The 25,473-nt window shown below is 42.0% G+C and overlaps 1 protein-coding gene across 1 annotated transcript in view; it reads right to left on the reverse strand.

Annotated features, from left to right (window-relative positions):
• The window catches only part of HMCN2 (hemicentin 2), a 331,848-nt gene that overhangs the window by 288,997 nt on the left and 17,378 nt on the right, over positions 1 to 25,473 (reverse strand). Inside the window, exons 2-3 of the mRNA XM_089669045.1 lie at positions 3,798 to 3,868; positions 224 to 382 (exon numbers count right to left, since the gene is read on the reverse strand). Coding sequence (XP_089525171.1) covers positions 224 to 382; positions 3,798 to 3,868 — 230 coding nt within the window. The remainder of the gene's footprint in view (positions 1 to 223; positions 383 to 3,797; positions 3,869 to 25,473) is intronic.

Here is a 25,473-nt window from a genome sequence, read left to right on the forward strand (position 1 = left end):
GCAATCGGATTTCCCACACCATAGACTCCTCTGAATGAACATGAGAAGGGGGTGAGCGGATCCCCAGTCTACAAGCCCTTTTCCGGATCTCATATCTTGATGTCATTGACTTGTTTCCCATTGGCTGCTGTTTTCCCCTTTGCACTAGTTCATGTACAAGAAACCCATAAGAAACTTTTTGAAAACCTAGAAATAAAAAAAATGTAATGGCAGATGTACTGACCTGAGACTGCTTGAGCTGCAGCAGCTGCAGAACTTCTTGTTTCTTACGAAAATCTTTGGCACGGGCATCCGTAAAAACATAAATGAAGGACCCAGGGTGGGAAACTTCCAACGCCATCTTGATGGCACCAACACTCATCTCTGGGCAGTCACCTCCACCCTGCAATAGTTACGGCATTTAAGGGAATAAGAAAACTCATCTTAATATTCCTGTAAACCCTAAGAATTAATTTATCATATTTGCCTCTTTTTGCTCTGTTATAACAAAACACTTTCAATAATGTGTTTATCTGTTCAATAAATACAAAAAAATACCAGTTGGTACTGCCGGAAAAACACTTCTGTCCCATTCCATGCACACAGTGTTATCAACTTTGCAAGTGCTCTCTGAATAACAGGACACCTACAGTTGCAAGAAAAAGTATGTGAACCCCTTGGGATTACGTGGAGTTTTGCATAAATTGGGCATAAAATGTGCTCTGAACGTCATCTAAGTCACAACAATAGAAGAACACAGTCTGCTGAACATAATACTACACAAACATTAGATGTTGCCATGGTTTAATTGCACATAAAGTAAAAAGGAAAAACTATGTGAACCTTTGGACTTAATAACTGGTTGACCCTCCTTTGGCAGCAATAACCTCAACCAAACGTTTCCTGTAGTTGCAGATCAGACCTGCACAACGATCTGGAGTAATTTTGGACCACTCCTCTTCACAAAACTGTTTCAGTGTAGCAATATTCTTGGGATGTCTGGTGTGAATCGCTCTCTTAAGGTCATGCCACAGCATTTCAATCGGGTTGAGGTCAGGACTCTGACTGGGCCACTCCAGAAGGCGTATTCTGTGCTGTTGCAGCCATTGTTTTGTTGAATTACTTGTATGCATTGGGTCATTGTCCTGTTGCATCACCCATCCTCTGCGGAGCTTCAGTTGGCGGACAGATGGTCGTATGTTTTCCTGCAAAATGTCTTGATAAACGCTGGAATTCATTTTCCCATCAATTGAGGCAGCAAAGCAGCCCCAAACCATGATGCTCCCTCCGCCATGTTTTACAGTGGGGATGAGGTTTTGATGTTGGTGTGCTGTGCCTTTTTTTCTCCACACATAGTGTTGTGTGTTCTTCCCAAACAACTCAATCTTGGTTTCATCTGTCCACAGTATATTTTGCCAGTAGTGCTGTGGAACATCCAGGTGCTCTTTTGCAAACATCAAACATGCTGCTATATTCTTTTTGGACAGGAATGGCTTCCTCCGTGGTGTCCTCCCATGTACTCCATTCTTGTTTAATGTTTTCCTTATTGTAGATGTGTCAACAAAAATGTTAGCCTGTGCCAGAGATTTCTGTAGGTCTTTAGCTGACACTCTGGGATTCTTCTTTACCTCATGCAGCATTCTGCGCTGTGCTCTTGCAGTCATTTTTACAGGACGACCACACCTAGGGAGAGTAGCAACAGTGCTAAACTTTCTCCATTTGTAGACAGTCTGTCTTACCGTGGACACATGAACATCAAGGCTTTTGGAGATACTTTTGTAACCCTTTCCAGCTTCATGCAAGTCAACAATTCTTGATCGTAGGTCTTCTGAGAGCTCTTTTCTGTGAGGCATGGTTCACATCAGACAGTGCTTCTTGAAACCAGTAAACCCAAAACAGGTGTGTGTTTTTTAAGGGCAGGACAGCTGTCAGCAACACATCCAATATCATCACACTGATTGGAGTCAAGGTTGGCTCACTCCTGGCTCCAATTAGCTCTGGGAGAAGTCATTAAGCTAGGGCCTCACATACTTTTTCCTCCCTGCACTGTGAATGTTTACATGTTATGTGCAATTAAACCATGGCAACATCTAATGTTTGTGTAGTATTATGTTCAGCAGACTGTGTTCTTCTATTGTTGTGACTTAGATGACGTTCAGAGCACATTTTATGCCCAATTCATGCAAAACTCCACGTAATCCCAAGGGGTTCACATACTTTTTCTTGCAACTGTACCTTTAGGCCTCATGCACACTGCTGCTCCTAAAGGTGAGTTAACGTTTAGGAGAGGAATGTTTTGGGCAAAAACCTCGAAATGCGGCAAAACCGTGTGTAAACGCGCCAAAGCGCAAGCTGCATTTAGCGCTTGGGCGTTTATTCATGTCAAGTACTCTGCCATTAGTGTTTTTCTTCTGCCAGTAGAGTAAACATTCCAGTGTACATGTAGCCTTATGTTATAAAGATGAGAAGAGAGGGAGGCATTGTGTAGTCCTAATACACTTTCTAGTGAAAATTTATGTTTAAACCACTTGCCCTCCTGAAGATTTACCCCCCGTCCTGACCAGACCATTTTTTGCATTAGGGCACTACGTTACTTTGACAATTGCGCTGTCATGCAACGCTGTACCCAAATTAAATTTACGTCCTTTTTTTCCCCACAAATTTAAATTTCTTTCATTGGTATTTGATCACCTGTGCGTTTATTTTTTGCACTATAAAAAAAAACAAAAAAGACCGTCAATTTTGAAAATAAAATAATATATTTTTTACTTTTTGCTATTAAACATGTTCAGTAAAAAATTTTTAAAAATCTAATTTCGCCAAATTTAGGTCAAAATGTATTCTGCTACATGTCTTTGCTATAATAAATCTCAATAGATGTAAATTAACTGATTTATGTGAAAGTTATAGCGTTAACAAATGGCGGTATACGTAGATACTGGAATTTTTTTTTCTTTAAATTTTTACTAGTAATGGCGGCGATCAGCGACTTATAGCGGGACTGTGGTGGGCATTCTGACACTGGGGGTGGGGGACGTACTTAGTGTCACTGACATCCCCAGTGACACTGACACAGTGATCAAAAAAAACGCACTGACCCTGTACTAATGGCACTGGGCAGGAATGGGTTAACATGAGGGGTGATCAAAGGGTTAACTGTGTGCTGGGTGTGTTTAACTATGGGGCCCTGTGTTTGTGCTTCACTGTAATCACACTGCTTTTCATGGTTGCGTGCACTCTGGATGAGGGAGCACAGGGGCACCTTTGGACAATAGCATTGTCAGTCTGGTGGGGGGGGAGAGTATTAGATGTACTGACATACACTAACAAAGCAAAGTTGAACTCCAGCTATCATTTTAAATGAAAAATCACCAACAGTTTTTTTTTCCTTTTTAGGATAAAGATTTTGCATAAATAAATAAAAGCTGATCATTCTAAGCACCCGTCAGTGGTACGTGGTTTGTCTCAACCCTGTAACCGCTACATCTGCAGGACAACTTGTTCTTTTGAAAAAACACACTTACTGGCTAGATCACCAGGTGAAAATAAATGAAATGAAATAAATAAATAATGAAATAAAACTAAAAAAGAACTTTCGGCCCAAGGGCGACAATACAGTTTCTGTAGTTGTACAGAGGAGTGTGCTACTAGTAGGATCACCAAATTTAAAGTAAAAGAAAAAAGCCTAAAAAAAGAAAACTAATACATCTACTATGTCTAAAAACTGGTGAGATGCAATAGGTTACATTTTTGTTCTTAAGTCTAGATACACTTACAAGGGCCAGTCACACTAGAAGACTGGAAAAACAGCTAAATACCTGGACATAGAGCTCTTCCAATTCGTTTTTGAATTCTTCTGGGTCTGTGGTGATGGTGACGGGTCCTATCTCTAGAAAGTAAACACAGAAAATTGTGTGGTTAATGACAGGACATGACCTCACTTTGTGGGAATGAAAAGTCACAATACAGATAACCCTCTTGGTGGCACCAACAAGTCTTGATGTCTCCTATTAAGGATGTAGAAACAATCAGGTTACCAGGTCACTAGCTCCATTGTAAAAATGTTTATATTCTGACTGCAGGAATTTTAGAGCCTTTGCAGGAGAAGAATGACGACAATTTTTTTATGTACACGGTAGCATGATTTGATGCTTGTTAGAACTCAGGGCTATGATCTACAACCTTGGATGGGTTGTATGAATGTGGCCATATGGCAAACAGAGCTCGGAGCTGCTGGGAACATCATAAAAATGCACAGAACTGTACTTTTGTAGATGTAGAAGTCCACTGTAGCTGTGAAGTTTGAATTACGAATGTAGCAGGTTCTTAAGAACCACAGATTTAGACATACAAGTTGGTGCCCTGAGCTAAAGAGGACTTGTACTGTGGAAGCTGTGGTCAATAAGGGCAAGCAGAGGGCAAAGGACTGGGCACCATTATTGCCTGTGCTCTTATAGGGTAGGTAGGTGGGACTTCCATGTTCCCCTCATTTGGCGGTAACCTAAGAGGGCTACCCCAGGAGTGGGTTCTCTTGGACTACGCTGGGCACCTAGGACAGATCACTGCCAAACGTGTGCCATGCTCCCAGTGCCATGGGCCAGGGAGGAGACCGCTTTTAGGGATAACAGCTATAAGATGGACCTCCAACTCCAAGATGTCTGTACACAGTGTACATTTGAACTTCAGTTAACTCTCAGCCCCAGTCAATGTGCACTTTCACTGTCAGTTGTTGCATTTAGGAGGTAACATGCTGAGCCAATGCCATGCCACCTGTCCAGCAAATCTCTGCTACCTCACTCCCAGTAACGGAATAGAGTCCCACCAAGCACCTAGCGCAGACTCCATGCATACCCTTCATTAACTCTTCCTCTTCTGTACCTAGTCCACAGTGGGGACCTCTATGCGCTGATCTGCTTTCATGACGGACTGCCAGGGGAGATAATTCTGACAACTCCCTCACTGCAAAAGGATGCCCCACCTGTCACAGGCACACATTATGCTTCATGATAGGCTGCTTGTACTGGTTACTAGACCTCCGTTACCCCTGAGTAACTACTGTTTGTATGCTTAACTTATGATTCTGTCTTCATACCCCAATATGCTTTAATTGACCCACACTGCAAAGTCTGAGTTAATGTGCCGCTTACTGTCATACACCCTTTAGAATAACTTCAGACCAGGCATGGCAAAGTTTCAAGGTTTTACTGAAGGATGTCGGCATAACAGTTCCAAAATGTACAAGAAGTCTTTTTCCTATCTACCCTAACTATAGCTGTGGCTGCCCCAGCATACCTGCACAGGTGAGAGCCCATACATGGCAAGTCCATAGTGGTGGTCTCCAAAAGATTGGTGGCTTCAGGGCAGACTGCAAGTCCCAGCAGTCCCCCTACAAGGCTTCAGGACGCAGGTCTCCGGCAGGACAGGGCAGACTAAGACAGGTAACAACCAGCGGGTACTCCAGCCCTTTAGCTCTGTAAGCCTGTAAAGTTGTTGCACTGTCCCCCCCTGAACTGGACTCACTTCCCTTTAATAACACAGGACTGGTGGGTCGGGCCCAGAAAGCCCACAAAGACAAACCAAGGAACATCAGTGTAAGGCATTAGCCTCATCCCTCCTGCCACTCACTAACTACCAGTAGGCAACCTGCCTACAGTCTACTTACAGCTGATCTTTTCCCCATTACTGACCTACCATGCCTTGTTTAGCACTGCGCAATCTTGGTAGAGCAGCAAGGATTTGCTTTCTCAAGTTAGAGTCCAAATACAACAATATATGTTGCTCTATGTGCACTATAGCTCCAGCGATCATCTGCTATATCCGGTTGCTGGTCCGGCTTGTTTGTACCAATATAATCAATTATTAGTATATGAGAAAGGAAATGTATTACACTATCACAACAAGGAAGATACTTATACTTATCAGGGCAGCAGAGATATATTCAATTCCCAATGCCACGATAAATAAAGACGACATTTCTGCAAAATCTGCTTTAACATAAAAATTAGATTTTAATTCAGTTTATATTCACTGGGCGGAGGTGATTCCTTAGTGCCCATTCACATATATGGAGATTGGATGCGGTTTGAACCGCATCCAATCCACATCAAATGTGAAATACCAGTGCTTCCTATGTTGCCTGTTCACACATGTCTGGATCGGATTCAGTGCAGTTTTCAAAAGAGTCATGTCAGATTTATGAGAAGTGGCTTCAGGTTCAGATTAGAGGCTATTGACTTCAATGGGAAATATTCCTAAACTGCATATATGTGTGAACAGGAAAAGATCCTGAGCTAATCCTGTCCTGAACCTGATGTAAACCTGAAGTGAACAGCTACTGTATCAATTAGCTGTGAAACCCGAGCTTCAATCCACACCGCATATGTGTGAATCAGCTCTGAAAGTGTTATTAACCCAGGACCCTGCATTCACTATATCTGGTCTCCCACAGTACACAGAACATGGAAATGCAATTATTTTAGTAAATGTAAACTGCTAAATACCTTTTTCTATCAGCAGTATATAGCAGTCTTGTGACTTCTATCAGTGTCCAGCACAGCACTGGTTAAAGAGGTAGTAAACCACATCCAAAAGAAAAGAAAAACCCCTGCAAAGGTAAAAGCATAATGTGCTAGTATGCATTGCATACTAGCACATTATGAAGGACTTACCTTGAAACCAAGCCCCCCAGTGGAGTGCTGTCATGGCTCCCTGGGGCTTCCATCTTCACCCAGTCATCCTTCCGGGTTCATGAGCTCTGGCCGGCTGAATGGCCGAACCGTGATGACATCACTCGTGTGCAAGAGTCTGGGGCCACGGCACAGTGCTCTGAAGGAACGGCACAGGTATGCCGTTCCTTCAGAGCGAATGCGCCGACTATCAAAAAGGGCTAATTTCTCCTAAACGGTTCACGTTTTGGAGATATTAATTTTACCTACAGGTAAGTTTTATTATAAGCTTACCTGTTGGTGAAATTACTGAAGAAGTGTTTACTACCACTTTAAAGCTTGTAGGAGGAGTTTTTATTCTACTCTGACTGTCCTATGAGGCTACATAACCCCTGACCCTCTGTCTAGACAGTGCTGATTGGCCTGGTGCTGATCACATGCACCCTCCCAAAAGACGAAAAAAAAACCTCTAGCAATACACACTAAACTGAGCATGTGCAGAATGACCCCTAGGATTCTGTACTATCAGCAGATGGATTGGGGATGATCAGAGCAATGATCAAACAGCCTTTTCACACAATGTGGTTGATTAACCCCTTAGGTTCCACAGTGAGTATAACAAGCATGCTTTACTGCATATACAGACTGATTTTACAGTTGTGGGTTTAGTAACACTTTAAGGGTGAGTATGGGAGGTAATTAGATGGCTTTGAAGGTTTCACACTCTGGATCTTTTTTTTTTCTTTTTCCACAGACACCCATGCCAAAGATTAGTAACACTTGTGTGAGGTGACATTTCAGTTGTGGATGGATGCTAGTGAGCAATCCCCTACTGACTTCTTGTCGTACTACAATGCTCCAGCGGCAAGGTCTACCTGCCAGTTATCCAAATAGAATTCTTTCAGTTTGGGGTATAGTGGGTAAAAGTTAAAATATATATACGTTTTTGGGGTAAAGCAGTTAAGAGTTAAAATATATATATCAGGTTATCATTTCTGACTGTGAACTGGGGAGATTTTACCTCACTTCTTGTCTCCCTGTCACCCATAAAAGAAATAGGTGGGGGGCAGTTGCCATTTGGGCAGAAAGGTACAAACAACAATAAAAACAATGTCAGATGTCTTCTCCCTTCACCTTCTAAAAAGGGGCATTTTTCCCACTGGAGGGTTAATTCCTGTCCTGATCGGAAATTACAGGAATTCCCCTGAATAGGGACACAAATGGCAATAAGGAGGCTCCAACCCTTCCCCACTCTATCCAAAACAAAACATTTTGGATGAATTTGAGCTTTGATGTAAAACCCAGCAGGAAGAGTGAGAACCCTCTATTATACCTACAGCTGGTGAGCTGGTGGGTGGAGCTGGGAACACAGCAGAGACTGTGTTGGTTACATGTCATACAATAATTTGAAGATTACCCAATTTATGATTATCTAATTTATGAAGTTTTTATTCCTACTTGCTTTTCCAAAGAGTAGAGTTTAAACACAATCTGGCCAACCTTTCAGCAGTACCTGGGTTAGGAGATGTTTGTGTACATTTCTTTTGCTAGCTGAATTATGGCACCAATATAGAAACTGCGTCACATTAGAAATAAAACAGAAGCCTGTATCACTCTTTAACGAACAGTAAAGGTGAATTACAAATCAGGTTTATTGTTCCTATAAAATGACTAAAGAGCTATAAAGAGGAAATATTAGCCCTGTACAGTGAGTCAGGTTTAATAGATAATTAAGCCATGCCGAGGTTTTCTATTGTTTATCTGTGAAAATAACTTGAAGCTTGAGCTGTGAATGCAAGCCTGTGGTCTCTGTAAAATAGACTGGACCGTTCGGGGTGTATGGACAGAGACTGATAATTAAGGTGACCATGGACTGTTCGGGGTGTACGGACAGAGACTGACAATTAAGGTGACCATGAACTACTCGAGGTGTATGGACAGAGACTGAAAATTAAGGTGACCATGAACTACTCGAGGTGTATGGACAGAGACTGATAATTAAGGTGACCATGGACTGTTCGGGGTGTACGGACAGAGACTGACAATTAAGGTGACCATGGACTGTTCGGGGTGTATGGACAGAGACTGACAATTAAGGTGACCATGAACTACTTGAGGTGTATGGACAGAGACTGACAAGGTGACCATGGACTGTTCGGGGTGTACATACAAAGACTGACAATTAAGGTGACCATGGACTGTTCGAGGTGTACATACAAAGACTGACAATTAAGGTGACCATGGACTGTTCGGGGTGTACATACAAAGACTGACAAGGTGACCATGGACTGTTCGGGTGTACGGACAGAAACCGGCAATTAAGGTGACCATGGATTGTTCGGGGAGTACGGTCAGAGACCGACAATTAAGGTGAACATAGATTGTCCGAGGTGTATGGACAGAGACCTACAATTAAGATGACCATGGACTATTCCGGGTGTACGGCCATAGACTGATAATTAAGGTGACCACAGATAGATCTACTCTGTATTCCATCTAATTATGTCCTCTGAAGTCTAGTATAGGTTTCATCTAAATGTATTCCATCAAAACAAAAAGGTGTACAATATCTTACCATGCATGATCTTTAGAAAGCAGCCACATGAATCTGGCTATTTACAAGCAGATATCTGAACGAGATAAAACGTTTACATTCCTGTATTCACACAAATGGCATGAATGGGATGAATCATCTCAGCCAGGATATTGTATTATGACAGCTGCGGGAGGTGGCTTCCAGGATACCTTATCGTTACTTGCAGTTGATTGGCTGTTCAGCTGACAATTTTTGGTCCAGCTCCTTCAACAAAAGTCAATTGAGATGTCAACTTTTGGTGAACCAGTAGGGTCACCCACTTAAAATTCAGCTGAGTTCCCTGAATTGACCAGAATTCTGGTAAGCTTTAGTAGAAAGCCTTGCTATCATGCTGTAGAGCAGGACTCTTGCTTTCTTTGTGGAAGCAGAGGTCTCTCTGCAGAGATAAAATACGTACCCCTTGCCAAGTCAGAATTAGCACTCTATCTGCAGGGAGCATGAGCTTTTTGAACTTATTTTGGGTGGAGAAGGCTTCCTTCCCAAGTGACAGAGGTCATTGAAACACTAAATAAAAGGAAGTCTCTCTACTGAGGACAGCGCCACATCTAAACATAGCTTAAGAGATTGATGACAGAAAGAACAAAGTGATAACTTCACTGTCCAACTAGAAGGTTTGGAGGGTGGGTCAATGACCAAGCAATTTTGCTTAAGTGTAATGAAGAAAAGTGAGGTCTTGAACCTGTCAGTGCTGTATGTTATGGCTGCTTGGATCACAAGAGTCACATATAATTGTACTGCCTATTTACCTGTTTGTCTACAATTCAGCTTTAACATCCAAGTTCAACCCTGGTTATGACTTACATTATTTCGGCTGCATGGAGTATACACATGTAAAAAGTCTGTATAGAGTCCGGGGCTGTCAATAGCCAAAAACTTGACCAAGGAACGCGCCCAAATCCTTAGCGCGCATGCTCCAATATGTTGTTGCATCATGTCCAGTGGCGTCACACGCTAAGCCCTGCGGTCCATCTGCGCTCCAACTGCACTTCAGCCTCCGTTCCGGTCCCTTTAAAGCATCTAGCTGGCCACAGGACTCAGGAAATAGACGGCTCTACCTGCGGCACAAGCGATCAACATCCCGGGACTCTATACAGACCTAAGATGTGCCTGTTTCTCTGTTACTGCATGTGAGTGCAATTTGTATTGTTTTAATAAAACTGGTCAACAGTCTACACTCAGTGGCGCCTTCTTTATCTCTTGGACATGTTTATTGGAGACTGCTTCCCCTCTATATAGAAGGGTGGCCTTGAAGTGAATACTGTGAAGAATTTAATACAATCTTTATTGGACGCACAGAGGACTCTCCTACCATTGTGTGCTATTGGACAATTTGCGCCAATTTATTCCCATGTATGGAGCATGTACACACAGCTCCAGAAACACCTCAGGGGTCATATCGTAGAAAATGGACACTTTTGCCGTCAGACTGGTAAATATTTCATATTCACCGTAGTGGAGCAATAACCTACATTTACGTGTCTACAACTCTTCCTTTAAAGTCTGCCATTGCATAACATATACAGAGCCCTCGGGGAAGTATTTTCTAGTAAATATCCGGGACAGCTGATCTTCTTTGAAGAGACCAGACAGGCCCTTGTCAAGTATGTGTGCTGACTAAAAATGATCTTTATGTTGTAAAAGTTCATAAACTTATCCTTCAGGACAAATCCTCTGGGGCACCGCAGGCAACGGTGTGCGCAATGAGAGCAAAATGGCTGGCAGGGAGCCAACACACGCCTGACATACGTCTGAGTTTTATAGTTACTACATACTGTGCGTGCCTATATGGCTTTGTTTGGGTTGAGATTTTAAAGGACACCTACTGCCTACAAAACTTGGAAGAGGCCATCTCCTTACCACAGCAAATGTCATGGATCAGGAAAGGGCAAAGGTACTCCACAACCTCATTCAGCATTGCAAAGGAAGTTAGAAGTGAATGGATAAATGCATCATAAAGTATTACTTATGTTTTTTGATTCAAAATATATGTAAACCCCAAAAATTACCTATACCCTTTAAAACATTAACCACTTCTGCTCCAGGAGGTATTACCCCCTTCATGACCAGGCTATTGCTATTCGGCACTGCGCTACTTTAACTGGCAATTATGCGGTCATGCAATGCTGTACCCCAAACAAAATTTATATCATTTTTCTCACACAAACAGAGCTATCAAATATCACCCAGTGTGATTTAAACGAAAATAGACTATAAATGTTGGGGGAAAAAAAGTATTTTTAAAATTTCTGCTATAAAACATGTCCAATAAAAAATGTAAAAAATTAAATTTCTAAATAAGTTTTGGCCAAAATGGATTCTGAAAATGTCTTTGGTTAAAAAAAAAAACCCAATCAGCGTATATTGATTGGTTTGCGTGAAAGTTATAGCATTTACAAACTATGGCATTCATAATTGGAACTTTTTTTTTATACTACTAATGGAGGTGATCAGCGACTTCAAATGGGACTGCGATAGTGCGGTGGGCAATCTGACTCTTTGACACTGGGAGGGAACTGACAAAGTGACACTGACATCACCATTGACAATAATATATGTCACTGTACTAACGACACTGGCTGGGAAGGGGTTAACATCTAGGTTGATCAAGGGGTTAAATGTTGCCACCCAGTCACATATGCTTCCAGTGTTGACTAGAAAAAACCATGCCAACATTCATTATGCAGGCACAGGCCACTGATGTTACCATTAGCAAAACTGCCCTTAGAAATTCCATGTAGCTATTGCATGAGTACATGTAGACAACAGGTGGCTTCAGGGAGGCTACAGGAGATCAACAGCACCGAGATGCAATAATTACATCTAGGCATGCACACTGCAGTCTGCCTGGTAATTCGCACGTTTAGGTGTAATCATTTACACAGTTTCCCTTTTTAACCGTTTCAATACCGTGCAATTTTACACCTTCCTGCCCAGGCCAGTTTTCAGGTTTCAGCGCTCTCACACTTTGAATGACAATTGCGCGGTCATACAACATTGTACCCAAACTAAAATTTGATCATTTTCTTCACACAACTAGAGCTTTCTTTTGGTGGTATTTAATCACCGCTGGGGTTTTTATTTTTTGCTAAATTAACAAAAAAAGACCAAAAATTTTGAAAAAAAACCACATTTTTCTTTGTTTCTGTTATAAAAGTTTACAAATAAATAATTGTTCTTCATAAATTTAGGCCGAGATGTATTCTGCTACATGTCTTTGGTGAAAATAACCCAAATTAGGATGTATTTTTTAGTTTGTAGGAAAGTTATAGAGTTCACAAACTATGGTATAGATCTGAATATTGATCAATCCTGAAGTACTGACGACCAATCTAATATCTTGAGGTCCAAGAATATCAGAATAGTACAGATATCCCCCAAATGACCCCTTTTTGCAGAGTAGACAGTCCGACGTACTTCATAAGAGGCATGGCGAGTTTTTTGAAGTTGTATTTTTTTGTCATAATTTTTCGGAAAATGAAAAAATTAAAAAAATTATTTTCACTATTTATTTTTTTTACATACTGTCACCAGTGCAGTACAGCGTCATCATATAACTGGCATGGCGGTGAACAGCGACACTGACTGGTGACAGTATGAAAAAAATATATTTTTTTTTTTTTTTAATTTTTTTTTTTTTATTATTATATTTAATTTTTTATTACATTTTTTTTTATTTTTTTTAAGATTTTTTTTCATATTTTACTATGACCAAAATAGTACAATGTTACCATAGTAACACTGTACTACTTTGGGGAAGTGATCAGTATTTTTTTTTTTTTTTTTTTTTTTTTACACAATTTGCTTATAGCAAAGAATTACTTTGCTATAAGCAAGCATTTACCTGAATGAAATCGATTCATTCAGCTTTTTTTTTTTTTTTTTTTGTGCTTAGCTGTGATTTGGTCACAGCTAATCACATGACATGTGCATGTGATTAGCTGTGACCATTCACAGCTAGGCACTAGTATACAATGGATGGCATCATGAATGAAGCCATCCATTGTATACAACTGTCATGTGACCTGCTGTGATTGGTCACAGCAGGTCACATGGTACCGGCAACGGGAGCCGGTACTCGGATCTGTCATCGGCCGTGTCCGAGGTGCACGGGCAGTGACAGATCGCACTGCTGCGTCGCTCTGCAACCGCGCAAACCGCGCATGTGCGGGAGCACGCCAAATGGCGTGCACCCGGAAAGCTGCAGCGCTTTTCAAGCCGCCAAACGGCCATTGGCCGGGCGGCTAATGGTTAAACACACGTAAATGCATTTTTACTGTAGACCTCACAGCAACTTTAAAATGTTACTAAAACCACAGCAGTAAAAAAATCAGTCTGTATATGCAGTAAAGCATGCTTGTTATATTCACTGTGGAACCTAAGGGGTTAATAATCCGCATTGTGTAAAAATGCTGGTCCTGTTTCCTCTGATCCTCCCCTTCTACTGTCCCCAATTCATCTTCTGATAGAACAGAGCCTTGGGGCAAGCTGCACATGCTCAGTTTGGTGTATAATGCTACAGGTTTTTTTGGGGGGATAGTGCATGTGATCAGCACAGGGATAATCAGCGCTGTCCAGACAGAGGGTCTGCCTGGGGATGAGTCAGCCTGGGAGTGAGGTAACCTCCGGACAGAATGGGAAGCTCTTACAGGTCAGGGCTTCTGGAGCCCTCCCACCTTTCCAGAAACCCGAGAGCTATCTGGGGCAGAGGAGGGGAGGAAACCCAGATCTGCATGTATGAGGGACCTTGGCCTATCTTGGCAAGAGGCTGGGCATGGTGACCAAGGCAAACCTCAAATATCAGATAGCCTGAGGAATAGTATGCAGTGTTGGGTGGAAGATGGAGTGAGGAAGGCTGGAAGGGGGCTCCAGGGAGGGGAGCCTACCTACAGGTAGGTCACTGGAGAAGAAAATCTGCACTGCCTCAATGTCTCCTAGGAAAGACAGCCTGTGTAACAGGGAAGAAGCCAGCCCAGCAAAATGTCTGAAGGCAGCCGCGAACCCATCAAGTTAACAGGAGAGGACAGTGTAAGTACTCCTACACCCCTGGCAGAGGGTGGTCAGCTGCAAGACCCAACTAGCTTCTCATCCAGGACTGTTCCGTTGACAGCTTCTGGGCCCCCTTGCCCACGGAATACCCTCAGTGCAGCTGGGTGAAGAGGAGAAGTCATCCAGGGTCTGAGGAGGTGCACCAAAGAGGTTTGTGCTCCTTAAAGTGAGACTGTTGCTAATCCACATTTTTGGACGTGGTTGCTAAGGAGTTGTCCTCGCGTTTTACAGTTCTCCGGGCATCCCATATACCCCTAGACCCTATCCAAGTTTAACCATAGCTCTCAACTGTTTCTGACTTCCCCTCATTTGGAACAAAGTCCCCCTGTCACTCTTTCCTTATCATTTGTCCCTCATTTTGGTCTGATCTATATAGCTGTACATAAAATGCACTATTTATCTCTCAAAGAGTGTTTTACAGTGCTAAACCTTTCATTCATTCAATATCTAAATTGCTGCATTTGTAAGTTTCCAAACCAAAAAAAAGGATAGCAGTCTCCCTTTGACAAAGTGTACTTACACGAAACGCGTTAGAGAGGTGCCCCTAAGCAGTAACTACATCCCGCACGGCTCATATGGATGGCCGGCGGCCATCTTGATTTCACAGATGTAAGTCTATTTACCTGTCTTTGATGTCCTATTTTTTTACAATAAACTACTACTCTATTGGAGGCTTCCTTCTTGGGCTTGTTTTGTCCTGCGAGCCCCCCTCTTATAAGGTGATTCCTGCTGACCTGGCGTATACTAATGTGTATGATCCCCCTGGTGGCTGATACCTGTATATCTGGAGACTGGCTATCTTCCTCTGATGTGTGATACCTGGAAGTTGAAGTCCTGATGACCTCACTCATTGCAACGTTCCAGATCCAGATGACCAGGAGTTGGTCTTAAATACTCCAATGCGCAAGTGATTGCGCTATCTGGTTAGTGCAACCCACATCTATTATCACAGCCACAGGAGTCACGGATTTTTCACCATGTATTTCCACCAGTGGATAGATTGATGTGATCACTCATGTCACTTTATGCATCTTTGATGATATATATGAGACTGCTACATATTATCGCTCTTAGCGTCACTGAACGCCATCTACATTACGTTTTTTTATATGAATACGCACTTATATTATTATGGATATATATGACTATTTATGGTTTTAGCGCTGCATATATTTATTTTTATACATATATTTGACTCAGAGGTCCTAGACGTTTACCTTTTTATGCCAGCAGCTGCCTATACATTGCCATCCGCCCAGCGCTCGTTTATCTTATCTGAATTATTCCAATAAAAAGGGATAGTAGTGGTAAAAAAATAATCACATGTGGGTTTAACCAACAACTTTTTTGTATAATTATCCTGTAAGGGGGGCGTGGCAGAGGGTGTGTCCTATGCCTACTAATTTTGCTAATAGCTGTCCCTCGTTCCCATCTCAGAATGTTGGAAAGTATGGTTTAACCCCCTAATAAAATCACAAAACCAGGCTCAAGGACTGTTTACTGACACCACTGTACAATGTGTGGGAAATGTGGGTTGCCTGGCCATGTAGAGCATAGGGACACCCATTCAAATTCAGCGGCCCCTAAGGGGGTAGTGCTACATTTAGTCTCATTTAAATACACGTATGTGAACACATACATAGAGAAAAAAACATTTAGGTTTAACATGGACTTTAAGAAGCTAGGTTTGAGAAGCCACCTGTGTCCTACCAATAGGGCCATTTACACGGTACGCATGTAAACGTTGCTGAAACTATACATGCATACAGAGCACTTTCTACAGAAGATCTTGCTACCAGCTTCTGCTACCAAGGACCTGCGTACCAGCTGCCATATTTTCAAATGGCCGTGTACATGAGCCTTAACGGATAAACCTTGCTGCATTTTTCACGGCTATGTGCATGAGCACTAGATGCTTATCAAATTCCTATGAAAGCTAAATTCCTGCTGAACATGATGATGCTTTTCAGACCATCATTTACAAACTAGGATTCTAAAAACGCCTTTGTGTATTTAGCCTGCAGGCATCCTACTTTCCTGTCTCAGGAAGTCGGAGGTCAGCTGATCTGTTATTCCATTTTAAGGTGGAAGTGCAGCCAAAGCCTGTTTTATACTAGTTCTAGATATACTGGAAAAGGGTTAAAATCTTGAATAATTATTAGCATTTATTTTTTGCTATGTTCACCCATTAGGGAAATTAACCCTCACTTCTTGTAACAGAGATCTACAGAAAGTGACAGGAAATCTCCCCAAAATGAAGACAAATCCTACCTTTCACAGCTGTCATCGAAAAACATCACACATTGTGAATTTCCTCCTCTTCTCCTGTTCCAGGAACATCTGCGACAGTTCAAATTTTCTTCAATTCAGAGGTAAAAATAAAAACTTGACAGAGGTCCTAATCTTTCCCCACTCCAACCAAAACTAGAAAATTGGCGTTCCACAATAAAGGAAGAGCGGGGTGAGTGACTGGCCTGGGACAAGCATGTAGGTCAGGAATTTCAATTTAACCAACTGCAAAATTGTTTCAGATCACTGACTCAGATGACTGACCATTACCTGAACCAAGAATGAAGAGGTTAACCATGCAGCAAACCAGTGACCCATCATCAAATGCAGTATATCCAGCAGTCTGATTTAAGGATTGCCACTATTCTGATGTCTGGAACCAGCGTGTGTTCCAAAGCCTGAAAATGTTATCACCAAAAGTAATGTTGACATCTACCTATTCACCTTAACGTGTTTCACCTGATAGGGCATCCTCAGGAAGCTCAGGTTCCCCTGGTTGGTAGCCCCAATCAGCTTCTGAACGTGACTAAGTTCTTTGACATCTACCTATTCACCTTAACGTGTTTCACCTGATAGGGCATCCTCAGGAAGCTCAGGTTCCCCTGGTTGGTAGCCCCAATCAGCTTCTGAACGTGACTAAGTTCTTTTAGATACCTGTATACATATGTTTTCAGATCCTTGGGTTTCTATGCAAAATAGTCAGTGTAGGTGGGCAACCTACACATCACCCAGATGCCCCATTGAGTCATTACCAGTGCACTTGTGATGAACTCAGTCTCAAAAACCTGACAGAGGCTTTAGCCACTGATTCCTCTATATAAAACCTTCTACATATAAAATTGACAGTGGTCTGAGGCTGGGGAGTTCCCCAGAGGGAGTCTGAGGACTTTGCTGCTGGTCCATCTAGCCTGTGAGGAGTAAAGACACCGAAGAACAAGATGTGAAACCCTCTGACTTGGGGTTTGCCCTGAAGACACCAGCTGCTGGAGAATGCCACTGATGGAGCTTTTAACACATGGAACCTGCCTTTTCAAGTATGCTAAGGTAGCACATAGATTGAGTGGGAGTAGGGATTAGGGATCTAGGAAGAGGCTGCTTTCATCTGTTGGACTCTAATGTTTGCACTTTGATTCAGTAAGTTGTTGAACTTTGCCTTCTGCCTGGTCTGAAGTTCTGTAAAGGAGTATAATGCAAGTAACTGCCACCTTGCTACAGTTTTGGGTCACTAGCACATTGGGGTATGAGGACAGCACTTAAAGAGTTATCATAGTAGTAACTAAAACTTGAATGCAAAAGAGTGTGGTGTCTGGTTTGGCTCTGTGTGGAGACCAATCGGCTTCCAGGTTTTATTGTTATACAGAATATAACTGAATACTAACATTTATAGGTAAAGTTGATCCAGGGAATATCCGATTGCCTCTCGGGGTATCAGGAAGGAATTTTTTCCCTGCAGGAGCAAATTGAATCATGCTTTACTAGGGTTTTTTTTTGCCTTCCTCTGGATCAATTGTGAATATAAGATTTTAACTTTTTTTTTTTTTTTAATGGTTGAACTGGATGGACTGTTTTCAGCCAGTTCAACCATTAAAAAAAACATTATGTATTGCAGTTCTACATGTGGATGCCATGGACAGTTAAAGCAGCCTGTCAGTAGCATGTGCCTGTTGCTTGTGGTCTGACCTCTAGCAGAGAGGGAGATATTGCCAGGACTCCTTCCACAGCAGTCTGTCTCCCATAGCCACAGAGGTATAGAAGCTCACAAGTCAAGTCAAGTGCATGGCGAGGACCACTCTGGGGCCAGCAGTGGAAAATGCTGGACAGGTGGTTGTGGTCAGTGTTTAGCACAGCCCATCTAATTGCAAACTGTACTGGAAGGATGTACATTTTATATGGGGACCCAAGAGTTAACTGGAGAAGAGTTATGGTGCAAGTGTACGTTGGTCTCTAAATATAAGGTTTGGTATTCCCAAATGGCGGCCTTCCGCTTTCTCCCATGATATTGATGAAAACGGCACAAGAGTAAAAGGTATGTCAAGTAGAGATCCTGTTACAGGTGCCTAGCATAGCCCAGAAGAACCGACCCCAGGGTAAGCCTCCTACATGACCTACACTTGGCGCCCAACTATGAGGGAAACATGGAGGAGGTACCAGCCGCCTACCCCTTAGACAATTAACACTGTCAATCAATCATTGTGCTGGTAGCTTGCAGTGAGTGTGCTGTCAGCACAGAAACCCAATTCCCCATAGACACATGCATGCGATATGTGGATGTTAAGGACCACCATCCCAAAAATATGTGTCATGTGGTCAGCAAGAATTAAAATGAGAGAAAGCAAAACATTTTCCCAGTCCACCAAACCCCATTCCCAAGCTGCATCCCTTACTACTAAGCCCTTACCCTCATTGACCCTAGGTTCACACCTAAGCGTTTTCTGCAGCGTTTTGCGGAAACGTAGTACAGTCCATTTAACATGATTTCCTATGGGAGAGGTTCTCATCTCTGCGTTTTCATCCAGAGCGGTTTTTGGAAAGGGTCAGGGACTTTTTTGAACACAAACCATTGCGGTTTTGGTTCTATAGACTTTAATGGAAACACTGCAGAAAAGCATGTATTGCGTTTTTGATGCGTTTTGAATTTAAAATCTGCCTAGCAGCAAGTAAAATGGATAAAAAAAAAAGAAAAAAAACTGCAAAATGCATCAAAAACACGGCAAAAATGCAACGCAAAAAAGCAATGCAGAAACGCATCGCATGATTGAGGGCCAGTTCACACTATAGAAACGCAGTCCAGATGTGTTCCGGGTGCATTTTTGCATGTGCGTGTTTGCAGCATTCCAGTGCGTTTGACATTTTTTTTTTACACGTTCCATTGTGTTTTTTATGCATTCCAGTTCATTTTTCCCCTCTCTTTGATTTCAATTTAAATAGAGACATGTGCATTCCAGTGTGTTCTGGAGTATTTTTTATGCATTTTACTGCGTTCCAGTACAGTTCTGAGCAGAAAAAATTCAACATGGTCTACTTTTTTTTCTGAAACCAGAACGCACTGGAACTGCAAGCACTGATGTGAACTATGACATTGACAACCATATAATCTACTTTCTGTGTGTTTTGGATGCAGAAAAAAGCAAATGAAATGCATGTAGTGTGAACTGGCCCTGAAAGGATCTTAAATGGGCAGAACTGAAAATCCGTGTATTGCAGTTGCAGTTGCAGTATAGGCTCCAGATTAGGTATTCCCAAGTCACTCAAAGCCAGAGGATTTTACACATCAGCATGATCTGGAAACTTGAGAACTGCCAGGACAAAAGTCAAGACCTTAGAGCCTGTACGCACTTTTGTAAGCAATAAAATGCACACATTACCACAACGCACCATATGCGCATTGGTGCACCCCAGTGCCATTCATTTTGAATAGCACCCCAATGCACCGCAGTACATCACAAAGCACTGCATAAAACATACGGCCTGCAATATTATTTTTTGTATGTGGCAGCCCAATCATTTTGAATGGGTTACTTAATACAAAATGTTACAACACAGCTCAATGCATGAAAACACATGTGTGGCTGTGCAAGGCACAGTAATGTGAATGAAGCACTTGCTTTACCTTTATTTCCATACATTTTACAGCATGCCTGGCTTGTAACTGTAAGAAATATTGAACCCTCAACAGTTTTTATCTTAAAGCATTACTAAACCCAGGACCTTGCACTCACTATATCCGGTCTCCCACAGTACACAGAACATGGAAATGCAATTATTTTAGTAACTATAAACTGCTAAATACCTTTTCTCATCATAAGTTAGAGCAGTCTTGTGACTTCTATCAGTGTGCGACTGAGCACTAGTTAAAGCTTGTAGGAGGAGTTTTCATTCTGCTCCGACTGTCCTATAAAGGCTGCATAACCCCTGACCCGCTGTCTGGACAGTGCTGACTGGCCCTGTGCTGATCACATGCACTCTCTTAAAGAAAAAAAAGAAACCTCTCTAGCTATTCACTCTAAACTGAGCATGTGCAGAGAGACTCCTAGAGCTCTGTACTATCAGCACATGGATTGGGGACAGTAGAAGAAGGGAAGGATCAGAAAAGACAGGATCAAACAGCCTTTTTTGCACAATATGGATTAACCCCTTAGGTTCCACGATGAGTATAACATGCATGCTTTACTGCATATACAGACTGATTTTACTGTCGTAGGCTAACACTTTGAAGTTGCTGTGAGGTCTAGATATGGAGCACAATAAAAATAAACATTCCTCATTAACCCTTTGAGGACCAAGGGACGTATTTGTCCCATGTTTGTAATTGCGTGTATCATCTGATTAAGAACTTAAAACTTTTTTTTTTTTTTTTGGTTTGAGTCAAAATATTAGTTCTTATCAACAAACAAATGGATCTAGCTTTTTGCCAATTATTTCATGAAATGGCTTAGTTACAGCAACTGAAGTGTACGAACTTTAAAAACAAAAAAATTGATTCTTTTGGCGTTCCAAAACCTTACAGTCCTCAAAGGGTTAAACATGCATGCCAATGTGGCTTTATAGGATGTTGCAAATGAAAGGAGCCACTCTGAAACAGGAAATCTGGGGCATCAGTCATGGCACCAGCTTAAACTGGAACATAGGCAAGGATAAAAAGATAAAGAAGCTGCAAACTCAGAAAGTGATTAAGTCAGCTACTGAAATGCTTCAAACAGAGGGTTTAATCTCACTTTAAGGAAACCTGTTGTAGCCAGGTGCTGGCATAAAGACCCCTTAAGAAAAGTTTAAAAGAACTGCACCAAACGGTTTGTAGGACAAGTCCTGGTATGTCTGTGTGCTGTGATCCCATTGGCTTTTATTGCTTTCCTATGATTGGCCGGTACTGAGTACCATGGAGAAGACACTGCTGAAAAGAGAACTGTGGGAGATGTATTTCTATTATGCATTGGTAGGACTGCTTCCCACTGAAATGAACTACAGTTCCCAGTTGTCTGAGCGACCTGGGAGGAGGAGAGAGCCCTTGCAAACTGCCCGGGGAGGTTCAAGGCACCTGGTGCCAGACTAGGAAAGGAAACCAGTGTTCGGGGCAGAATCCTCCTAGCTCTTGTCTACCAGTGTGGCCTATACCCAGCAACACATAGCGGGGTTTGTCTACAGTCTGCCTTTTCAGAAACAGAGTTTGCCAGGCTACACTCTGTACCTCCAGCATCATAGGGCAGTTTCACCAGTGTATTCCCAGCATCTCTAGAAGTGCCTTGTGGGTTTGCTGAAGCTCAACTCATCCATCCACTAGGGGCCCCCTCCATCACCAGCACCTACAGCTGAAGTGCAGGAATTTGGTGAGAGGGTTGACATTCCATGGTATGCACTGTACAACAGAAACTTTAGTCCATCACTGCCTTTCCCTACTGATCTTTGGGAATCACCCAACCTATTCAGTCTATCCTTAATACTACTGCCCTACACCATTATTGCCTAAGGATCTACCTTGGATTTAAGTATTTACTAGTGAGATTGATGTTTGCACTCTTGCCTACTTTAATCTGTTCTTGGACTTTGTTTTGCTGTCTGCATCATTCTTGAATGTATAGATTTATTGCTTGGAACTCTACAACTCACGATGGTGGGTTGCGGGGTTTTTTTGTATGCCGTTTCTAAAACTAATAAAAACATTGAAATATAAAATACTACTGCCATAATTATCCAGAACTGCACCTTTACCCAGGATTACCCTTTGACATCTCTCCCCCTCCTGAATTTATTATAGTTTTACTACTGGTTTGAGTTCTACTGTGAGTTATCTCTCCAGTTACAGTGGGGCAAAAAAGTATTTAGTCAGCCACCAATTGTGCAAGTTGTCCCACTTAAAAAGATGAGAGAGGCCTGTAATTGGCATCATAGGTAGACCTCAACTATGAGAGACAAAATGAGAAAAAAAATCCAGACAATCACATTGGCTGATTTGGAAAGAATTTATTTGCAAATTATGGTGGAAAATAAGTATTTGGTCAATATCAAAAGTTCATCTCAATACTTTGTTATATATCCTTTGTTGGCAATGACAGAGGTCAAACGTTTCCTGTAAGTCTTCACAAGGTTGACACACACTGTTTCTGGTATGTTTTCTCATTTTGTCTCTTATAGTTGAGGTCTACCTATGATCCCACTGTATATCTGCTAAAGTTGTCCTCCTGACCTAAAGCAGGTGAAAATTACTGAGTATCACCAGTTGTGCATTCCCAAAAGGGCCCCAACAAAGCCAGCAGAACCAGTTTTTGTGGGACTACCCATCCCTTCTATTATTAGAAGAATTATTTATTAATAAATTCTGTTACTGAGGTAATGCGCAAGGTTGGTGCGCTTCTTGTTTTTTGTTTCACTTTGCAGTATCGATCGGGCTGCCCCAGCCCTGGTTTGGAGCTGCACAACCTTGAAATATACTGGTGGTCGCCTGTTCTGGTGTTGGTTCCATCTATTTGCCATCGGTCTGGGCCTTAGAGCGCAGGAGAAATCGCATCTGCCATATTAATCCTACACATACTTTACCATCCAAGTCTTACTCTTTTTATTGGGGGTTGCTTATTGAGTGTACAGTAAAGTCCTGCAGGCAGACTTGAACCTAGCTGGGTCACTTCAGGAGTCTAATGGCAGCATAGTTCCCAAGGAACGTGTACTATACTTGTCAAGTTGTTCTTCTTATTAATATATCTATAGTGTTTACTTCACTTGGTGCGCCTGATCTTGTTGAACAGGGGTGTGTCAGAGTGGTCAAGGTGGTAAAACAAATAGCCTGTGCACTAGACTAGTCTCAGAGGGCTTATCCATTTATTGGCTCCTTTGGGGGTGTGCTACACTGTACTAAGGAGTATAAAGGATCCTCTGCTTCTGAAAAACCCGTCCCTTGGCTATCATGCTGATCCAGTGGGTTAAAGCAGAGTCACTAAGCAAACAGGCAGACCTCTGACTTCATTGATCATCATGCTTGCTCTGGGCAGTTTTTTGGAACCAAGGACAACCAAGCCACTAGCATGTTCAGCAAAGGCATCACCTGGATTTAATTCGGTGTAGGTTTTCTTTAAATTAGGTTCCCCACGGGATTGTGACCAGCCATCCCCTAAGAAAGGTTTATGCAGGTGCCTAGCTGGCTCTATTGCATCGTATTACAAGGCATCATGCGCTGCTCAGTGACTCATACAAGCTTTGTCAGCTCCCAGCACAGATGTTCTGCTGCTTGTAACACCCTGTGACTTCAGCCGTGTCCTCAGGAAACAAAGCCCTGGAAGACCAATGGCTCGGCTTATCACAGCCGTATACAGTAGGGCTACAACTAAAAGGTTTACAGCCAGGTCAGGTGATACTTGGACAAGTTTAACCTAAATTTGCCATGACTAACGAATCTATAGAAAATACAGGAGGTGCCTTTGCTGGGAAAACCACATCCACCAGTTTGGAAACTTTATATTAGTGACCCTTTGTTCTTGTTGTCAGCATTGAGATAATGCAGATGTGCAGTAGGAAGAAAAAAAAGTGCATATTAAGTAAAAAAAGAAAAAAAAGTGCATATTAAGTAAAGTTTAACCCAAAGCTGTCCATTCCTGCTCGCCAGCCTATATCGGCCATACACAGAGCAAATTTGACCACTTCCTGATGAAACTCCCGAAATTTGCCATGTGGAATACAGGCGGTAGAACAATGCCTGCATACAATCAGATACAGCCAATGTTCAGGTAGTTTGACTGCCAGAAGTCAGAATACAATGGACGCACAGGGAGATCTGTCTGCCTGCGCTGTTTAGTGCGGGTGGAGGAATCCGTGTGTGTATGTTCAGCTTAAAGTGTATGTAAATTCTACAGTATAGTCCTCTTATTTGCTCCATTTTGGGCTGTTAAATATCCATTTTATTATATTTGTTCAACAAATGCAGTAAATACATAAATAACTGTTCTTTCAGCCAGAAATCTTGTGAGCTAATAACTTTCTTTTTTGTAACTCTCTCCCCCTGGATGTTATCAGTTGGCATTGTTCCCTGTTATCTCCATGGATTACAAAACACCTCCCCCTCTCATGGAGAATAGAGTGAGGTGTTATGTAGTCCCAACACATTCCCTTTCCTAGGGTGACAACACTGCTCAATACAGTTGTTACCCTAGGACAGGAAATGTATTAATAGCAGGATTACCAAGATAAAAAAGAAAACAAGTGTAGGAATAAAAGAAAACTAATGCAGATCAGTAGACTGCAATACTATTAAGATTTGTTCCGGGATTTAGAAATGCTTTAGCCTTCTTAGCACAACTCTAATACCCCTCCCACCACCCTAAAACTGCATAATACAACATGTTTGAAACCTAAACAGCAACCCCAATTTTGTGGCAAAATTATAGTAAAAACACAAAAAAAAGGTTATATATTATATATAATGTTGCAATGTAATTGTATTAAAAATGACCTTTCCTTTTCAATCTGCAGCTGCAATTTTCTATCAATTCAATGAAATATGGCAACCTGGATGTGTTTTGTACACAGTCGGTATACAGATTATCCCCAGAAAAAAAATTCCTGTTTGTGTGATCGGCTCACTGATTTTCCCAAAAGCCTGTAGTAAGATACAAGTCAGATTTTAGGTGCCCCTGCATAAGGGATTTCAGTTTTGGTGACATATTCCCCATGGGTTAAACACCTCCAAAAAGGGATGCAGACACCACAGCTTTCCTCATTAAACATTGAGAGCACAGCAGGTGATGATACCAAATAGAGACCCTCCCACTCAGAATCAGTCTGGAAAGGACATGATGAAACAAACAGCTATTTCTACATTGCTACAAAACTAGAAATCGTCTACAAAGTTTGTTAAAATCTCTGTAACGTACAATGATCACCCAGAGGGGAATGTTTTTTTTTCCCAACCCTTTA

This window comes from Staurois parvus, unplaced genomic scaffold (assembly GCF_062004578.1).
Source record: "Staurois parvus isolate SC_StPar_1 unplaced genomic scaffold, SC_StPar_1.0 ptg000068l, whole genome shotgun sequence".
Lineage (NCBI taxonomy): Eukaryota > Metazoa > Chordata > Amphibia > Anura > Ranidae > Staurois > Staurois parvus.